A 19,302-nucleotide genomic window follows, 5' to 3' on the forward strand; every position below is an offset into this window, starting at 1 on the left:
GCAGTCTTGTACTGCTTAGTGGAAGGTGATTGGGTTTGTCTCCAGCGAGTCCTCCTGAGAAGTAAATGAGATAGTGAGAACAAAAGCACCATGGACCACACAAATGATAGGTTGTTTCCCTTAGGGGTTAATCGTGCCCACTCTGGAGGCAGGCCTCCTGAGTTTAAATCCTGGTTCCTTCTCTTTCCAGCTGTGTGACCTTGGGCAGGTCATGTACCCTCCAAGAGCCTTCTGGTTTCTCATTTGTAAAAGAGATAATAATAGTACTTATCTCATAGTTGTGATGAGGATTAAGGGAAAGAACATATGTAAGGTGCTTAGCACATTGCCGGGTACATGGTGAGTGCTCAATTAACATTAATTATTATCATCATCATTATTGCCACAGTAGCAGAGTGTCTTCCTCCAATACAGTGTATCCCTAGAAGGCTGTCGGAAAACTGAGTGGCAGGTGCTATGCTACCATGTCAATATCAATATTGCTTCCCTCTCGATAGATCTGTACATGGAGGGGGAAGAGATAGTTTCCCATACTTGTCAAATCAAGATTAATTCTATCACTATTTAATCATCTCTCTCTCTCTCTGCAAGCCCAGATAGCCAAGGTAAGGTAAGCACACAGACAATTCCTGTCAATTCTAATTTATGACAGCCTGGCCTCCATGACTATGTTCTTGACTTTATGACCCATTCACTAACTGGACACCTGGACTCCAGATTCTGCTGCCTGCCCCCATTATTCAGCAATATCTTCAGTCAGCAGGAGCAGAGCTCTGTTCCAGGAGGCTGAAAAGGAGCTGTTGGCATTTCATTAAGATGCTGGCACCATTCCCTGAATCAGAATTAAATCTCTGTCCAGGGCAGTGTAGTGCTGCCTGGGGAGTTTTATAAACTCAGCCAAAAAACAAGGGACACTAGGCATGGTTCACCCATCTGTTTAGAACTCTTCAAAGGTATCCACAAGAATTGTGAAAATGCTTAAAATCCCCAGTGGGAAGATGGAACCAGCCCCATCCATAGATGAGAAAGCCTGAAATTCCTACATTTAGTCACTACTCATTTAAGCCACAGAGTTCAGGAACTCCCCGCCCCCCACCCACAAACTATCAGAGAGTATATCTATCAGGGGTTGATTTTTATCTGATTAGTTAGCTGATCCCTTAGGTCCTGAGAAGGTGAGAGCCAGCACAGAGAATGTAGGAAATCTGGACCATCATAAAAACCCAGATGATTAGGGGTAGACAGACAATTCAACACACATCTAGTAATTGAGCACCTACTGTGTGCCAGGCATTCTAGGTACATAAACTCTGAATCCTCACAACAATCCTAGGAGATAAGGATGAGGAACATAGGATCAAGAAAGTTTTGGGGATTCCCTGGCGGTCCAGTGGTTAGGACTCTGAGCTTTCACTACTGAGAGCCTGGGTTTGGTCCCTGGTTAGGGAACTAAGATCTCACAAGCCAGGCAGGGTGACCAAAAAAAAAAAAACGAACAAGAAAGTCTTGTAACTTGCCCAGGATCACACAGCCGGTTCTAAAATACACACACACATGTTCTCAATTCCGTATAGAACCTAGAGAGGCCTAGTTAATTCACGGGCCAAAGTCCAATGTCTGAGATTACCTCACCTAGAGCTAGAGGAATCAAAAGAAAACTGAACAAATCTAGCTAGCCCTTTAATCTCCCAAATGGCTCAGTGTAGGGCCAGGTCAATTCCACCCCCTGAAGTAGACTGTCCTGGGGCTTAAAGGGCCAGAGCTTGTTCAAGCAGGTCTGGTCTTCCATTGCCCCAAGTGGTATTCCTCTTCCTGCTGTACCCTGTCAAGGTAACAGCCTCTGAAAGGACTTGGGTCCCTCTTAGTGAGGTTCAGTGTCCCTCTCAACTTCTGGATGGTTCTCCTCCTGGTGTCCTTCAGGGTTCCTTCATCAGAGTCTTCTCTTCCTGAAACAAAGCCAGAAATGTACTATAAGAAAGTAAAGATGGATGCTCTTATAATTTTAGATATGTTAATTTCCTAAACATCTTACAAATTAACATCAAAAAGACAACCCAGGGCTTCCTTGGTGGCGCAGTGGTTGAGAGTCCGCCTGCCGATGCAGGGGACACGGGTTCGTGCCCCGGTCCGGGGAGATCCCACATGCCGCAGAGCGGCTGGGCCCATGAGCCATGGCCGCTGAGCCTGCGCGTCCGGAGCCTGTGCTCCGCAACGGGGGAGACCGCAACAGTGAGAGGCCCGCGTACTGCAAAAAAAAAAAAAAAAAAAGACAGCCCAATAGAAAAATGGTAAAGGACTTGGGCAAGTAATTTATAGAAAAATTCCAAGGGGCCAATAAACATACAGATTCTCAACCTTACTCATAATAATGGTAATACAAAATAAAAATGAGATAGTATTTTTTACCTACAAGGCCAAAATTAGTAATAATACCCCCTATTTGTAAAGATGTGGGTGATCAGGCACTCTCACACATTAGTGTTGTGAGAATAAAGTGGTACAACAATTTGGCAATTTTTCTTATTATGCATTGGAAATATCTTAGAGAATGTACAAGAAAATTGTTAAGTTCTGATGCCTCTGAGGATTGGCTCTGAAGAAACTGGAGGAGAAAGCCATCTAAGTCTACCTTTTGAGACTTTTTAAATTACTTGAATTATTTTTATCACTGGCATGAATTACTTCTATAATTTTAAAGAAGAAAATTGATTTATATTTCAAAAATGACAAAGAAACCACCCATATTGTCTCAATCTGTGTAGGACTCCTTGTCCTCACTTTCCAGAGCCAGAGCAAGGATTAGTATCCAATATGTACATAAGCTAATGTTTTTCTGTGGATTTGCCTGCACAGATATCCCTCAAGGTACTTTCCCTTCCTTTATAATTGTCATTGGGAAAGGCAATTCTTTTTTTTGTCAGTATGGAAATAACCAAGGGCTAGAGGCTCAATTTGAAGAGTGATGGATCGTGTGGAAAGGTGAGAAGAGGCCAGGGCTATGGGCAGCAGTGGCTATTAAGAAATGATGCTGTGTCATTGCTTCTCACATTAAAGCCCACAGATCATTGTTGACTTGAGCGTCTTCCTAATGGTATTTCCTGAGCCAGTCTGTGGCTCATAACATCACCTTAAGGCTTATGTGTCCTTGTTTCCCCCCAGCTGGCTATATAGGATTCTACCTTCGGTTTCTCACAAGCCTTTTGAATCCATTGACCAAGGCCATGTCACTCACAACTGGGATGAAGTTGATCCTGACCCTAACCAGGTAACCTGGTCCTGTGAATTGGAGAATAGCACGTATCCAAAGCCTTAAATATAAACATTTAAGTCTAACCTGGGTCTTTGAGGAATTAGACAGATTTTTAAAATAAATGCTAAAGTGTATCTGTTCTTTTGCTTAAACTTGGGTAGGAATTTTGGAATTGATTGACCATGCCTGTGCACGTGTGTGTGTGTGTGTGTGTGTGTGTGTGTGTGTGTGTGTGTGTATAAGCTTTCGTTTTTCTAGCCTAATGGCTTTAGGAGTGCTCCAGTGAGTTGAATGAATGGAAATTATATAGGCTGGTGAAAATACATCTACACATCCGTAGGTTGGTTGGTTGGTTTTAATCGAAACTCACCACAGCATATTGAAAACACATTCAATACTAATGCCTCTGTAAAGAGGCCTCTGATATAGAGAAGAGAGGCTTGTTGTCTGACCTGGTTTCTGTAAGTCTAGTGTCACCTAGAAACTTCCATTCCTTGCCTAAGAGTTTCCTTCTTTTGATCTAGTGACAGGCTTTCCCTCTGCATATCAGTATTATTTATGTACTCTACTTTCAGTAACAAGACAGACCCATTGCTATAATGGACTAAGCTCCTTTTTTTTTTTTTTCTTTACCTTTTGAGCACCCCAGTGTATTCCCTTTGTCCCTGAGTTTAGGTACATGTCACTGATAACTAGAGCATAATGCAGGAAGGAAAACAGACCTGGGTTTGCATCCCTGGCCCTCCACTTGTCACTGTGTCTTTGAGCTACAGTGTTTCACCTGTAAACTGGGATAATCATGACATCTGCCATGCAGTGCTGTTTTGTGAAATTTACTTGACAGAACAGGTGGTGACCATGCTTCACCCAGTGCCTGGAACACAGTAGGCAAGAACCATGACTCTGATACAGCCATTTTGATATATTCACTTAAGGGCAGTGATAGTACATGTAAATCTCAGAATTTATATTCAGGTAATTTTTTTTTCATTTTGTATTTTTTTAAATTCTGAGGTCTCCATCTGCCAAATTGGCAGAAAACAACTTCGTCTCAGTCTTCCCTGAGAATCTCTTGTTTTAAACAATGCCAAAGTAGGACTGGGGGTTGGGCCATGCTGGTTGGTCCTCTTTCACTTGGTAGTGTTGAGATGCCCATTGTTCTGCTGCTATCGTGTCAGGCCTGGGCATGGAATCATCTACAAGATATTTCTAGTTCTGTTGTCCCAGACATGCCACACAACCATTTCTTCCTTCTGGGAGTTACTAAGACATGGGCTCAAGGGTCCCCTCTGTATTCAAAGTTCACACAAATTGATCAGTCTCTCTCCCTCCCCTTCCCTCCACTCTCCTCTCCTTCCACAACTCCTTCCCACAGCCCAAGGAAATCTTCTGTTTCCTCTTGGTTTGCCAAGATGTTTGGTCTATATACCTGCTAATCCCCTTCCCTCAAATGCTTAGACTTTTTGTAGAACAAGACAGAATAATTTAGAGTCACTTTTGTTTTCCTGCCCTGCTCCATCTTTTCCCTAATTATGGAAGTCTCAGAGAACCAAGTATCTGCTTGAGTGCTACTCACCCCTCTCCAACAGGGACAGGAGGAGAAGACTTAAGAGTGGAAAAATATGTGACTTAGCAACATACAGTATCACCCATCTCACAGTCATTTTGAAGCCAAGACATCCTGTTTAAATAACTGACCCTTAAACTTGTGTGAAGTTTAGTGCATGAAGCAGACATCCTCCCTGGTCTACCACTGGCCTATATATTGCCTTTGAGCCTATGGGAAAAGGCAGCCCAACCCCCAACCCTGCAGGCACAGTCCTCTGCTGAGACACTGCCCCTTTCCCCTTCAGCAGATCAGGGACCTGTGCTGGACACAGTTTGCACAGCCAACCTGTGGACCCCATCTTTACCTGTCTGAGTCTCACCTGGGATCCTAATCCAACCCCATACATCCTTCTCTCCCACACTCTGGGGTTAGGAACCCATCTGGCAGACACACTCATTTAACCATTTACTTCCCCACTCATCTCACAAAGGGCCATAAATCATTCTATCCAAAGTCACTGTTCATTCTTTGAGAATCTGCTTGACTCCTCAATGGGTTACATCTCAAATTCTCCAATTTCTCTCTTAGAGTTACAGTGGTCATACTTGTTTGTTTTAGATTAATAAATAGACCTGACTGCTTAATAATAGGACTCCATCTTTCATTAGAAAAAATAAAGGATGGTTGCCTATACCTCTATAGGATTCTTGGTCAGGCTAAAAATTAAACATTTATTATATACTAGCTTTGGAAGGTTGAGAAGGTATTTGAACCACAGTAAGTTTTCTAATTCTTTTCTTCAGGAGGCAAAGAGAATCCCCAATTAAGTTTCTGACAGTTCTCTCAAGTAGAGCCAAATCTCATATTATACAAAGGAACAGCGTGGCTGTAAAGTCAGCAAGTAAGACAAAAATTAAGTACAAACAAAATTATCTCTGAAAAATTCCTTAAATCACCCATAAAGTATAGGATACATGGCTTTGTGTGTGCTTCTTTGTATGGTAATTCTTATGCACACTAAATTTGAGAACAATTGAGCATTGACTAAAAGAGAGATTATAGGCAAAATCTGTAGGCAGATGTTTGGGAATTCAAGTCATGGAGCCCTTAAGGTAGCTATCGACCAGTGGTGTATAGGGTGGAGAGGGGAGTTCCAATGCCTCTGCCTGCTCATATCACCCACACAGTTATCTAAGTCTCTTTATACATCGTCATAGATTTGTGCGTGGTTGTGTTGGCAACAGTGGAGCCACACCTATATCATTTTGTTTGGGGTGGGGAGGTGAGGTTTTAAACCTAACCTTTAAGGAAAATGTGAGTGTGATGTGTAATATGTAATATGCTCAGTAATATCCTTTTATTATATAATATTATTATTGCTATGACTACTATCAATACATTTTTTAAAACATGAATACAACACTTCACAATGATTATTTGGGGGTACAAGTGGCTTATCCATGGAAGCTAACCTCATTCTGATAGAATTTTTCTGGTTTTGTCTTATTATAAAAGTAATGTATACTTATAAAAACTTAAATGTTATAGAAATTAACAAAGTAGAAAATGGAAATCTCGCCCATATGTGAGAGTCAAGTACATCAGTTGTGCATGTTAATTCATTATTTCATAAGTAGTTAACATACATTTTGAGAGTGAAGTTTGAGGAAACTGCATTTAAAAGCCTGAGTTAATATAGAGGCAACAAAATAGCTGCATCAGAAGTTTCCGCTTGCTTTCTAGTAGAACCTTGATACACATTTGTTTCCTTCTCCCCTTCCCCATTTCCTTGCTTTGCATTTTCCCTTGAACTTGTTACCTTCCTCCTGTATTGAATCTTTCAGATGCTTTCTACATAGTGGCCACCAAATATATTTCTTCTCCAGTATTTCCCCTGCTCATTTTCAATGTTGTGCTCACACATGTTGGGACAGATGTGCCCCAGAACTCGATCATGCCTCTTTGGACACCAGCTCCATCAAGGTAGAGGTTTATCCTCCTCCCACTCTGTAACCTACACCTGCCATCCTGCTTCCCTTGTCCTGATACACACCCTGGCTGTTCTTGCAAAATCTATCCTTTTGTCTTTTCATTTACACCTTCTTGACAAGTTAATATCTCTTTCCAATTTTATGCTTCATTAATTAACCATAGCAATCTGCATTCATCACTTCCCCCCATCTCCTTGTAACCTCTTCCAAATATGTACTCCATACTCAAAGAAAAAGTCTGAGAAAATTATATTTAGATACACATCTGACAGTTCTTCTCAGCTGAAACCTGTATAGTAGGTATGTTTTCACCTATCACAGACCAAATCCAATGCTTCATCAGCTTCACCAACTCCCACGTTAGTCATCTCTGGGAATTTGAGAACATGAGAATTACTTAATATTACCTCCAAGGGAGCATTATGGGATATGCTACCATCACCGTGTTCTTTGATACCCTCCCAGGGGAAACTATGCCCCCAAACCTTCATTTTCTTTTAGGGTATATTTAATTAATCATCTAAGAATTAATGCAAACTGGTTTTGAGTGTATTTATATTCAGCTGTGGACATAACAAGTTCAATCCATTAATATCTCACATAAATATACCTAATTTTGTTCATCATGCACCTTCCTCTAACTTCTGGAATCCCAGAATTTAACAAACAAATCTGCATCTAATTTAACTGTGAGTTTACAGATTTCAATTAGCATTCCTGAATCAGCATTCCTCTTTTAAACGTCAGAGTCCTTTAAAGTTTATCTTTGTTATCACTACAGCCCTAATGTCTTAATTGTTGGAAAGTCAGACTCTTGACTCAGTTAAGCCTCAGCTGAGGAAATTACCTTTTAGTTCTCAATCAATATCATTTGGACCAAGTGAGAAACACCTCAAAGCTAATTAAAGATTATATCATAAAATTCCCTCTGCCTCCAGGACATACAAATTATCAAAAATGTTTCAAAACAATACATTGTTAGTGGGTGTTTGATGCCTTATTTGTCAAACTCTTTAGATCTCACTATCCTAAAAGCCCCCTCCCTCCAAAAATGTCTTGGATTTCCCACCTCTTTAAGCTTTTGCCCAAGTCTCTCCTATTCATAGCAACTTCTTGAGAAAGTAATCTAAGCCCACTTTATCACCCCTATTCACTCCTAACCCTTTGCAATTCAACCTGCCCAGATCACTCTACTGAAAGTATGTATACCTTCTTTAAACAACAATAATGCACCCCTTACCATTAATACATGTTTTTATTCAAAACTTACATAAAAGTGTCAATGCCTAATAATCCCACCAATGCAGAGTTAACCACTTCTAGTGTTTTGGTTTCTTTCTTTCCAGTCCTTTTCTTTGCACATATATGTAAATAAATAAGGTCTGGGGTCTCATGTAGCCAGAGACCAAAAGTAATTGAAAATAATCCCAATCTTCATTGGCTTCCCCTGAAAACATTAAGGAGCATCCAGGCTATGACCCACAGCAACACTTTTCAAAATCCCCATCCCCCAATTTTTCCTAGACTCCAACCCTCTCACACCTAGTCTTCCCCAAGCTCCTCAGGCCTGGACCACTTGTTCATGGCTTGCCTCTGCCTGCCCCTACCTTCTGCCTCTAGAAAATGACACAGTGTAGTTCCTCATCCCATTTTCCCAGGACACACACACACACACACACACACACACACACACAACATTGATCTACATGGTGAGACTGGAGTTCAAAGGACTGAGGGAGTGGGAATGAGCAAAGCAGAATTTTCCATAGGGAGCAGGGAAGGGAAGGGGAAGAGGCTGTGCATGCTCTTATATTAATGCTGTTTATGTCTGTCTTTCTCTATCTGACTTCACTAAGTAGAGATTATCATACTACTTATATGTGGAATCTAATATATGATAAAAATGAATTTATTTACAAAACAGAAACAAACTCACAGACAGAAAACAAATTTATGGTTACCAAAGGGGAAAGGGGGAGGAGGGATAAATTGGGAGTTTGGGATTAGCAGATACAAACTACTATATATAAAATACATAATCAATAAGGTCTTACTGTGTAGCACAGGGAACTATACTTAATATCCTGTAATAAACCATAATGGAAAAGAATATGAAAAAGAATATATATACATATATGTGTATAACTGAATCACTTTGCTGTACACCAGAAACTAACACAACATTGTAAATCAACTATACTTTAATTTTTAAAAAGGTAGTTACATATATATTTACTGTAAGTACAGTCATTCTCTAATACAGTTTTACATTCTGCTTTTCTTAATTTATTTAAACATCATATTTTGTGCCTTTTTCCAGGTCTTTGTGGGGTTTTTTGGGGGTTTTCTGTTTTTTTGCGGTTCGCGGGCCTCTCACTGTTGTGGCCTCTCCTGTTGCGGAGCACAGGCTCCAGACGCGCAGGCTCAGTGGCCTGGCTCACGGGCCTAGCTGCTCCGCGGCATGTGGGATCCTCCTGGACCGGGGCACGAACCCGTGTCCCCTGCATTGGCAGGCAGACTCTCAACCACTGCGCCACCAGGGAAGCCCTCCATGTCTTTTTAAACTCTTTGAGTGTAGATGATTTTTCATGTGGCATAATTATCCAATACATGTTTATAATTCCTCTGTTGTCAGATATTTAGATTGTTTCCATTTTTACTATTATAAATCATCCATGGCTAAATACAATCCTTTTCTCCTCAACGTCCCAAAGCCTGGAACAGTTGACTTCCCTCTTTTCTTTTATTTTTTTAACATCTTTATTGGAGTATAATTGCTTTACAATGGTGTGTTAGTTTCTGCAGTGTAACAAAGTGAATCAGCTATACATATACATACATCCCATATCTCTTCCCTCTTGCGTCTCCCTCCCACCCTCCCTATCCCACCCCTCTAGGTGGACACAAAGCACCGAGCTGATCTCCCTGTGCTATGCAACTACTTCCCACTAGCTATTTTACATTTGGTAGTATATATATGTCCATGCTATCTATTTTACATTTGGTAGTATATATATGTCCATGCCACTCTCTCACTTCGTCCCAGCTTACCCTTCCCCCTCCCTGTGTCCTCAAGTCCATTGTCTATGTCTGTGTCTTTATTCCTGTCCTGCCCCTAGGTTCATCAGAACTTTTTTTTTTTTTTTTTAGATTACCCTCTTTTCTTCCTGGATCTCTGTCGTTTCCTGTGTTCTGTGACATTGTGTAAACCTGCAAAACAGGCCATCTCCAAGGTCCTGAACTAGACTCTCTTGCCCCTGCCCTGTCTCCATCATCCTCCTGGGAGAGAGGGAAGTACTTACTCTCTCCTGCTGCTCACTTCCTCTTCCTTCTTGTCTTTCTTACCTTCTTTTTTTCTTCTCTTTCTTTTCACCCCCATTGGCCCTTCCCCTCTGTATTAGTTTGCTAGGGCTGCCTTTACAAAGTACCACAGACTGGGTGGCTTAAACAATAAAGATTTATTTTCTCACAGTTGTGGAGGCAAGATGTCTGAGATCAAGGTTTCAGCAGCTGGGTTTCTTCTGAGGCCTCTCGACTGGCTTGCAGTTGGCTATCTTCCCCTGTGTCTTCACATAGTCTTCCCTCTCTACGTCTCTGTGTTCAAATTTCCTCATCTTATAAGGACACATCATGCTGATCAGAGCCCACCCAAATGACTTCATTTTAACTTAATCACTCTGTAAAGACCCTATCTCCAAATACAGTTATATTCTGAGGTACTAGGGGTTTGGACTCCAACATACGAATTTTGAGGAGGAGACAGTTCAGCCCAGTTCTCCCTTTGCTTCCTCCCCTTTCCTTCCAATTATCAGTTAGTGAGTCCCACTTTCATTGGACTCTGTTTTAGAGATGAAGGGTTAATTGCTGCTTATAAGAAATACCCAGCTTTGGTGAACTAAGAGGAGGAATTCCTTGAGCAACAGGGGGGGTTTCTAGCCCACTTCACTTCCCACCTATCCCCACATGTCTACATCTCTGCAGGTAGAATTATAGATATCTAACTTCACCCAACCTAATTTCAGCCCAAAGCTTGGTATAACCTGGTAGGCCATGTTGCAGGAAGTCAGTCCCACCACTCGGGTTTGGAAGCTATTCTGGGGCTGCCTTCATTGCAGAACCTCATTTATACTCTAGCATCCACTTTTTCTCCCTCTTGCCATCTTCCACATGTTTTACTTTTTAAAATCTAACGAACATCATTCGTTCCCATGACATTAACTATTACCTCTCTGCAATACATTTTACAAATCTCCCCACCAACTTCAAACCCCACAGGAGACATTGCCATGTGTATGTCCCAACTCAACAGGATCCATACTGAAGACATCATAGTCCCACCCAAACTTTCCTCTCTCTCTGGCTTCTCTAGGTCTGTTAATGACACAACCATTCTTTCACACTCAACCTGCTATTACCCCTCCCCTCCACTGCCCAGCCAATCCTTAGAGTCATCTTTGAGAACTTCTTTCTCTCTTTACATTGAATTAGGCGCCATGTCTATAGAATGGTGATTCCCACCTACATAAAAGTTACCGGGGTGACTTGTTGAAAATGTAGATTCCCCAGACTCCCCACCCAGAGATTCTAATTCAGTAGGTCTAGGATGATGCACAGGAGTCTCTCTAGATGATTTCCATTCAGATTGGCTCTGGACCACACTTTAAGAAACACTGCCGTAGCATTTGCTCCCAAGATGTCTCTGGTATCTGTATTCTCCTTCCTTTTCTTCACACCCCTGGTCTGGACCTCTTTTCCTCTTACCAGGACTGTTAAAATGGCCTCCTAACTGATCTGTGTGTCTTCCCACCCTATCCCACACATTGCTGCCAGACTCAACTTACTAAATTATCATTCAAAAATATTTAAATCCTGCCATTAACTCTCCCTCCCACTGCCCAGCCAATCAAGTGCAGGCTCCCACGACAGGTGATTCTTATTGTATCTTTCAAGCCCTTCCCTCTCTTCCATGTCCTCTACCCATCAGCCACACTGGAACTTTCACCATTCCAGGACAGTACTCTAAATTTTCTTGCCTGGGTGCTTTATGCTCTTTCATCTACTTAGAATTTTCTCTTCTTCCCTCACAAGTATCCACCCACCCAAATGCCACCCATAATTTAAGATTCATCTTAAATTCCACCTTCTTCACTGAACTCTTTCAATATTTCTCAGAGTATTTGAGAGTAGGATCTATGTCTCCATCATTTTCATATAACCTGCAGTGTCCAGCACATGCCTTCTTCCAAACGGTAGAATCACAAGTATTTGTTGAAGTAACTCCCTGATAGCTCAGATCCGATCATCCTATAAATAGACTAGATTACATTTCTCTAAATGCATTCACTGGCACTTGCCAACACCGCAGTGCACATTGCCCTGTTCAGCCCTTTTGGACAGTTTGCTGGCTCTTTTTAAGTACATCTCCATCAACTTGCACTTCACTGCTTGGAAAGATGTTGAAGCTGTATGCAAACCAGATTATTTTATTGTGTGTGTCTCTTATTGCTCGTGTGTAAGAATGTTAAATATGCCCTGTACCAGGAATTATTCCTGAGGGAACATTCCTGCTTATATTTCTCTTCCAAAGTCACTTCCAGTTATCCATTTCCTTGTTTTTCAATCATGAATTGCCCATACTTGCAGGGTCTTCTTGTTCCCTGAGGGCAGAGACTGTCATGTTCACCTCTGGTACCTAGCACAAAACCTGGCACAAGGAGTGGTACAATAAATCATTTGAATGAGTTAATATATAGGGATTGGACAAGAACGCTGACTTTGAAGGACCTTAGCAGGATTTGGGTCCCAGGAGTCAGACTGGGCCAAGGCAACTCAGCACCTGAGGAGCAGTAGATAAGGGCCCAGATTAGAGGACCAAGTACAAGACCATTAAAAGGAGGCAAAGCCTGGGAGCCATGGAGATCATGAATGGTTTGGAAAGCAGATCAAGACAGGCTGAGATTAAAGGGCTCAGCGTTTAGGTTGCTAAGGGAGGCTGAGAAATTGTTGGTATCAGTTCTTAGTAAAGAAAACTTATCTGCTCTAAACCATTTGTCTTGTCACTTTAAAATAGAGACAATAATTATGGGAGCCTTAGAGGGTTGTTGTGAGAATTAAATGTCATCCAACAAATATTTATTGAGTGACTACTATGTTTCATGCTCTGGGTGCTGAATAATGGATATAAAGCCCTTAACTTTACCCTCAAGGGCAAGGTCAAATAGGAATCCAGGTTTCTATCCATGAAAAAATGTCATCTAAATACTATGCTGGCTCATCTTTTTTTGTCTTCTCATGAAAGACTTTTAAAAGGCTAAACAAAGTACAATGATTTGAATCTTCCTTAACTGTGCTCTATTACCTCTAATACCGCCAAAGAGTCTCCCAAAGCCTGATTTCTCTCCACATAAATTATGTTGCCTTTTTCCTCAAATTCTAGATTTGCTGAAGAATTTAATGAGCCACTGTTTTATTTTATCCCCCTGTCCCATCTTCCCTAGTCTGGGCTGAAACTCACTGTAGTACATTACCCTGGACCTCTCCTAGCCATAGCTGCTGCTAACAACTGTTTGCATATTATGATCACAAAACCATCTACAAGTTACTTCCAAAATCTGGGATAGATGTTATCAATTTCTAATGATATGTCTACCTCTAGCCCACCAGTGTCGTTGAGAGTATCCAACTCATCCAATCTAGTTGAGTCCAAGGCAGCTTTGGAGGGAATCTTATGTAGTGTTGAAGGTGATACTCAGATCATCCAGTACACCTCTCAATCTTCTGACTTTGGAAATACTGAGTCCAATTATTTGGTTTCATTTACATCTCTGAGCATGAATTTCAAATCCTGATCATTAAATATTGCCATGATTCTCCTACTCCTTTGGTAACCTTAAAGAATTTTTAATTCTAACTTTAGTCTCTGTTGAAGATGCTTTCCAAATTATTTTTGACCATCTCACTTCTAGTAAGCAAGAGTTTATTTTCCAACAGAATTTGCAGACCACAGCTGCAAAATATGTGAAGCAATGATAGAACTGAAAGGAGAAACAGAGTTAATCCACAATTATAGTTGGAAACATCAACACCTCTCTCTCAACAGCTGATAGAACAACTGGACAGAAAATCAGAAAGGATATGGAAGAACTGAGGGGTTTTCACATGTATAAAGAACTGACTTACATTTTAGAAACAATCTCAGGACTTTTAGAAACATTTGTCAATTTACTAGCTATTGCCTGAATGTCATTTTGACTTCCAAAAGTCTCACAAATTTGCTTTAGTCTTGTTTTTTGAGATACTAGCAATGTTCTCAGTGTCTTATATTTGTTCATTCATTCAATCATTCAATACAAATATATTAATATCCACTATAGTCAAGACATTGTATTGGGTACTTCAACTGATTTCATTGTTTTTGAAATGTTAATAATTGAATTCTGTGTGGGGGTTTCTTTAGCAATAATATAAACAAAATTAACTGTTAAAAAGTTATAGAATTAAATCAGTTAATAAGCATCCAGTGACTTGCCAGAAGTCACAGAGTAAATAGGAACAGAGGCAGCTGCAGAATCCAGGTCTCCTGGCTCAGCCCAGTGCACAGTCCCCTTGGGCTGGCCTTGGATCAGAGGGTTACTGCTCCATAGCATGCAGTTAGTCTGAATATCTGGCTTTAGCAGGAGATGTTTCCACTGTCCACTCCATAGCCTCTTCCTGTTTATCCTCTCCTCAAATTTCCCTCCCTACATTCAACATGATATTGCACCAAAACTCTTGACCCAAATCTCTTTCCTGAAGACTCAAAGCTGGCTTCTTCTTGTGGGTACTGGGTTCATCAGAACCACCTTGGGGTCTTTATTATTGTTCATGATATGCTGAGTATAGGTCCTGCACAATCCTCTACCATCAGACTCAGCAGATAAATTACTCCTTTCCCTATAACATCTCCATCATCTGAAGGGCATCACCTTTTGCATTAGAGAAGGTTCTTCAAGACCACCACCTCATCCAGGATGTGGGCCCTATTGAAGGCATGTTACCTACATCATCACGTAGGTGCCCTTCCACCTTCCACTACAGGCTCTCTCTCCTCATGACTGATGTGCTACAGAAGATTTTGAAAAACTGACCAGCAAAAACCTAACCAAACCAACCCATTGGCCTCTCTGATTCAGTCTTTCCTACTCAAAATGTACCAACCTCTTCTCTAGGGGCCAGGACTTTATTTCTACCCACAACAGGTATTTTTAATTTCAGGAAGATCTACAAAGGTGCTGTCATGCTGTCAAACCCAAGTTCATGTACCTGATGCACAGTGAGGCTAAACAAAATGAGATGTCAGAGTTTGGAGCAGAGAAAGATTTATTGCAAGGGCCAAACAAGGAGAAAAGGTAGCTCATGCTCAAAAGGGCCAAACTCCATGATGATTTCTGGGGAAGAGTTTTTAAAGGCAAAATTTGGGGTGAGGACTGCAGGGTGTGTGACTTTCTTCTGATTGGTTGGTGGTGAGGTAACACAGTGATGTCTCTGGAATCTCAGCCTTCTGGTTCCAACCAGTCTGGGGTCTAAGTGCTTGTTGTCAGCATATAGTCACCATCTTCTACTGGGTAGGGGTCTTAATTTCTGCAGAACAACTCAAAGATATGCATCAGATACAGATATGTATATCCCTTGAGGAGGATCCAGGAGTCCTGTGACTCTCTCTTCCTATTAAATGCTTGAGCCTTCTCTTTGGAACTCAGAGAAGGCCTAGCAAATTAAAGCCTTTTTTTTTTTCTACAAACAAGAAACAGGGGACACCTGGGAGGGCCCTGCAGGGTCCTGCTCAGTTTCAGTGTCAGTGCAACAAACGAGGTAGTGCTTTCCTATTACTGGGATTCTCTCTTGCTTACTTGCTCCCTTTTGTTTATTTCTTTTTTTCTTTCTTCTCTCTCTTTTCTTGCTCTTCTTTTTCCCTTAGGTTTGGAAAGCCTTAGACTTGTATTATTTAAACATCCTTGCTATTTGGTTACTGGCCCTAGATACAGCAATTTAGTTGATTGACTGGTTGGTTGACTAAGTGGACTTTTCTGAACATGAACATGAATAGCAATACAAAAATCACAGGCTCTCTGGGTTGGGTGTGCTCATTCTTAAACCATAGCTGCACATTAAAGTTTTTTTATAAGACAGAGCTTTTATAAAATACTGATGCCTGGGCCCTACCTTCTCAATCAGAATTAAGATTCTGATTTAATTTGTTTTGGGGTCTCAAAGACTCTCTGGGTGATTCTCACGGCTTGCCAGGGTTTAGAATCTCTGGATAGATCTAAAAGGTTGCCCAGGTAACCATTGATCGGATACTTAAATCCCTTCCATTGGGAAATTTAGAATGATGACTCCTCTTAGAACCAAGATTCTAAGTAATATTATCTTCCAGACAATCTTCCTGGGTGTACAAACTCTGTGCTGCTACTAAACAGGGAAGCAGCAGGTAATGGTTCATGGTAAAAAAAAAAAAGCCAGCAGTGCTTAGCTGTGGCCCTGGCTGATGTCAGGGAAATATCCTCCTAGGTCAATGGTGCTCGACCAGGGAATATTTGTCCCCCAGGTGACACCTGACAATGTCTGGAGACATTTTTGGCTGTTATAACTTGGGGGAGTGCTATCAGCATCCAGTGAGTAGAGGTCAGGGACGCTGCTAAACATCCTGCAATGCACAGGACAGCCCCTGCAACAAAGAATTGTCTGACACAAAACGTCAATAGTGCCAGAGTTGAGAAACCCTTTCCTAGATCCTTGGTCTCAGGTTCCCCCCACTCCCCCAGGAAATATCATCCCCAGTGGAATTAGTCCTAAACCTTTTCCTTCTCTCTGAAGCATGATTTCAACAATGTTTTTCAAGTCAACATCTTTCATTCTTTTAAAGTAGTCCCAGAATGTGATAATCCTGCTTTGCTTTTAAGAAATAAAGGCTGCTGCCTGACTGTGTACATCAGAGAAGCAGGATCATCCCAGCGCTGCCTTTTCCACGTGCTGCTTCCTTTCCCACCCAGTTGCCTCTCTGGACTACAGAATGAGCTGAGCCCCATGACCCACTGGAGGGCCTGCCTTGACCAGGCACTGCAACCAGTGGAGCCAGCCCTCGGGGTGCAGGTCACTCCATGAGATGTCCTGAGGCTGCTGGGTTTATCAGCTGCCAGACTGCCTGGGTCAGGCCCACGGCCAAGTTGATTAATAAGTGCTGGGCTGACACTTCTAGTAGGGCTCAGACCTGCTGATTTTATTTCCTACTTGCTTAGATCATTTCATTATTAAATTAAAGATTGTTGTGATTTAAACTGAACCGGCAGGCAGCCTGGGGACAAACACGGGGTTTGGTGAAGAAACTGAACCTGGTACTGCATTTACCAAATCCAATCTCAGCTGGGTGCTTTTTCTTTCTCTTAAAGAAATAATTCAAAACTCCAAGGGCTGGAAGTAAGAAGTAGAGCCTCCCCCTGCAGTGTCAGGAGCCCACACAGAGAGGCTGGCACACCAGGAAAGGGAGCTGATTATAAATAGCATAAAAAGCAGCATCAGTCAAAACTCACTGATGTGCCAGAGCAAAATGTTAAAAGAAATAGGAAGCAATGATTTTTTATTTTTGTAATATAAAATGCTAAGGAATGAAGACAATATATATACATATAGGTTAAACATTCACACACAACACATACACCCTGCATACACACACAGAACCCAACTGAGCCCCTTTAAGGAAATGATGGATAATTATTAAATTGAAAATAACAAAATCACAAGTAGTCAGAGCCTCACAGAGTGAGCAGCTGTCCTTTTTCATGCTATTTATTGAGAAAGTCTGTGGTTTCCCCCTGTGAAATAATTTTTCTGTATGCGTATTTCTTTTCCAGCTGAGATGGAAACCATTTGAGATTCCAAAAGCCTCTCAGAAGAAAGTGGACTTCGTGAGTGTAAGTAAGTCAATACTATCCACACCTGCCCACCACTCTCTTCTGCGGTGAGTGATCCAGCCATTTGCAGGCTGGATGCCAAGCAGAAGCAGCCTTGGAGGCAGGCAGCAGACATAGCACCACCTGCCTCTGCTTTTGGGGCTGGCAGAGGGATGTCTTACGTACAGGCACTATATGGCCACTGACACCAAAGGGCACTTGTGAGCTATTTACAACATCTCCAAACAGCCAATGGAAATTGGGCATTTACCTACTTCACGTTTCTTTGTTCCTGGCTAGAACACGGGTTCTGAGCCTTTTTGTTCCATGGACTCCTTTGAAAGTCTGGAAGCCTGTGATTTTATTTTATTTATTTATTTATTTTTTAAGCCTGTGTTTGTTTTTAAATGCATAAAATAAATTACATAAAATTACAAAGAAGCCAATTATATTGAAATACAGTGATAAAAATATTAAAATAGCAAATTTGGTTTGGTTTATAGTAATATATATGCTACCTTCTTAATGCACTAAATCACAAGATCTATGAAAAGATCTAACAACTATGGTTATTAAAAGTATGAGCATAAATGATATTTTGGGATATCTGTAACAACTATAATGTGATATAAAATCATCTATGGTTTCTATCAGTACAAGGTTACAGGCACTTCTAAAACTGCTGTGGTTTGTTGCTTACATTCACGTTAATTGAAGGAAATGATAAATTTCAGTCAGAGATTAGTGAAATACATATATAATTTTTTTCCCCATCCAATTTCATGAACTCCCCAAAATGGACCCCTGGGCTAGAATAGCATCGACTCAGGGTGGCAACTCTAGTTAGCACAATGCTGATTAGAAGTTCTGCTTGGTAGTTATAGGTGCTGGGAGTATTGGAACAACTGTGCTCAGAACAAAGCATATATAGGGGAGAGGCTGGGAGCTACAAGGAGGTGGGGCTCAAAGAAGCCAGGGGAGGGTTCTGTACACCAAGCTCAGCTCATAGCTTACTTAAGGAGAGTCCAGGTGCCCAGCCTTAGGCCAAATTGTTTGTTCCATGTTGAATTCTTTATTATATTAAGTGCTCCAAGCCCTGTGTGGGCTCATCTAAATAGGCCCCAAACTTGCAAACTGAGTTAAAATATAAAAAGAAATCTCTCACTCTGGGTGAATTATAGATATCTGGAGGAACAGAGCTCCCTCCTTTCGGGAAGGCCCATGTGTTAAAGTCTTTGGGACTGTGGGTTATTAGCAGAGAGGATTACAGTTGGTCAGAATACTTTCCTCTACCCTGTTCTGGAAAGATTAGGGCTGACCCTATTCATAAGCAGAGGGCTACCCACATGGTAATGTATATTTGAGGGGCATTAATTGGTCCTTAATGCTGCAACTTTCCTCCCCAAGCCTCCTAGATGCCTAATTTTACCTCCAAAGGAAACTCTCCTTCAGGTTGATCTTAAGCACCAAACTGATAAAATGCCAAGTAATGAATTGATGCTCTGTAAGGTCAACTCTGATGGAGCCATTAAGACAATCCAGACCTAGGGCCATGCCTGGCAATGACGGTGAGCCACCATCTAC

General features: G+C 41.4%; 1 protein-coding gene across 1 annotated transcript in view; it reads left to right on the plus strand.

Moving 5' to 3' along the window:
* The window catches only part of HGD (homogentisate 1,2-dioxygenase), a 45,232-nt gene that overhangs the window by 7,552 nt on the left and 18,378 nt on the right, over positions 1-19,302 (plus strand). The window contains exons 4-5 of the mRNA XM_067738762.1: positions 3,160-3,265; positions 17,680-17,739. Coding sequence (XP_067594863.1) covers positions 3,160-3,265; positions 17,680-17,739 — 166 coding nt within the window. The remainder of the gene's footprint in view (positions 1-3,159; positions 3,266-17,679; positions 17,740-19,302) is intronic.

This window comes from Pseudorca crassidens, chromosome 5 (assembly GCF_039906515.1).
Source record: "Pseudorca crassidens isolate mPseCra1 chromosome 5, mPseCra1.hap1, whole genome shotgun sequence".
NCBI lineage: Eukaryota > Metazoa > Chordata > Mammalia > Artiodactyla > Delphinidae > Pseudorca > Pseudorca crassidens.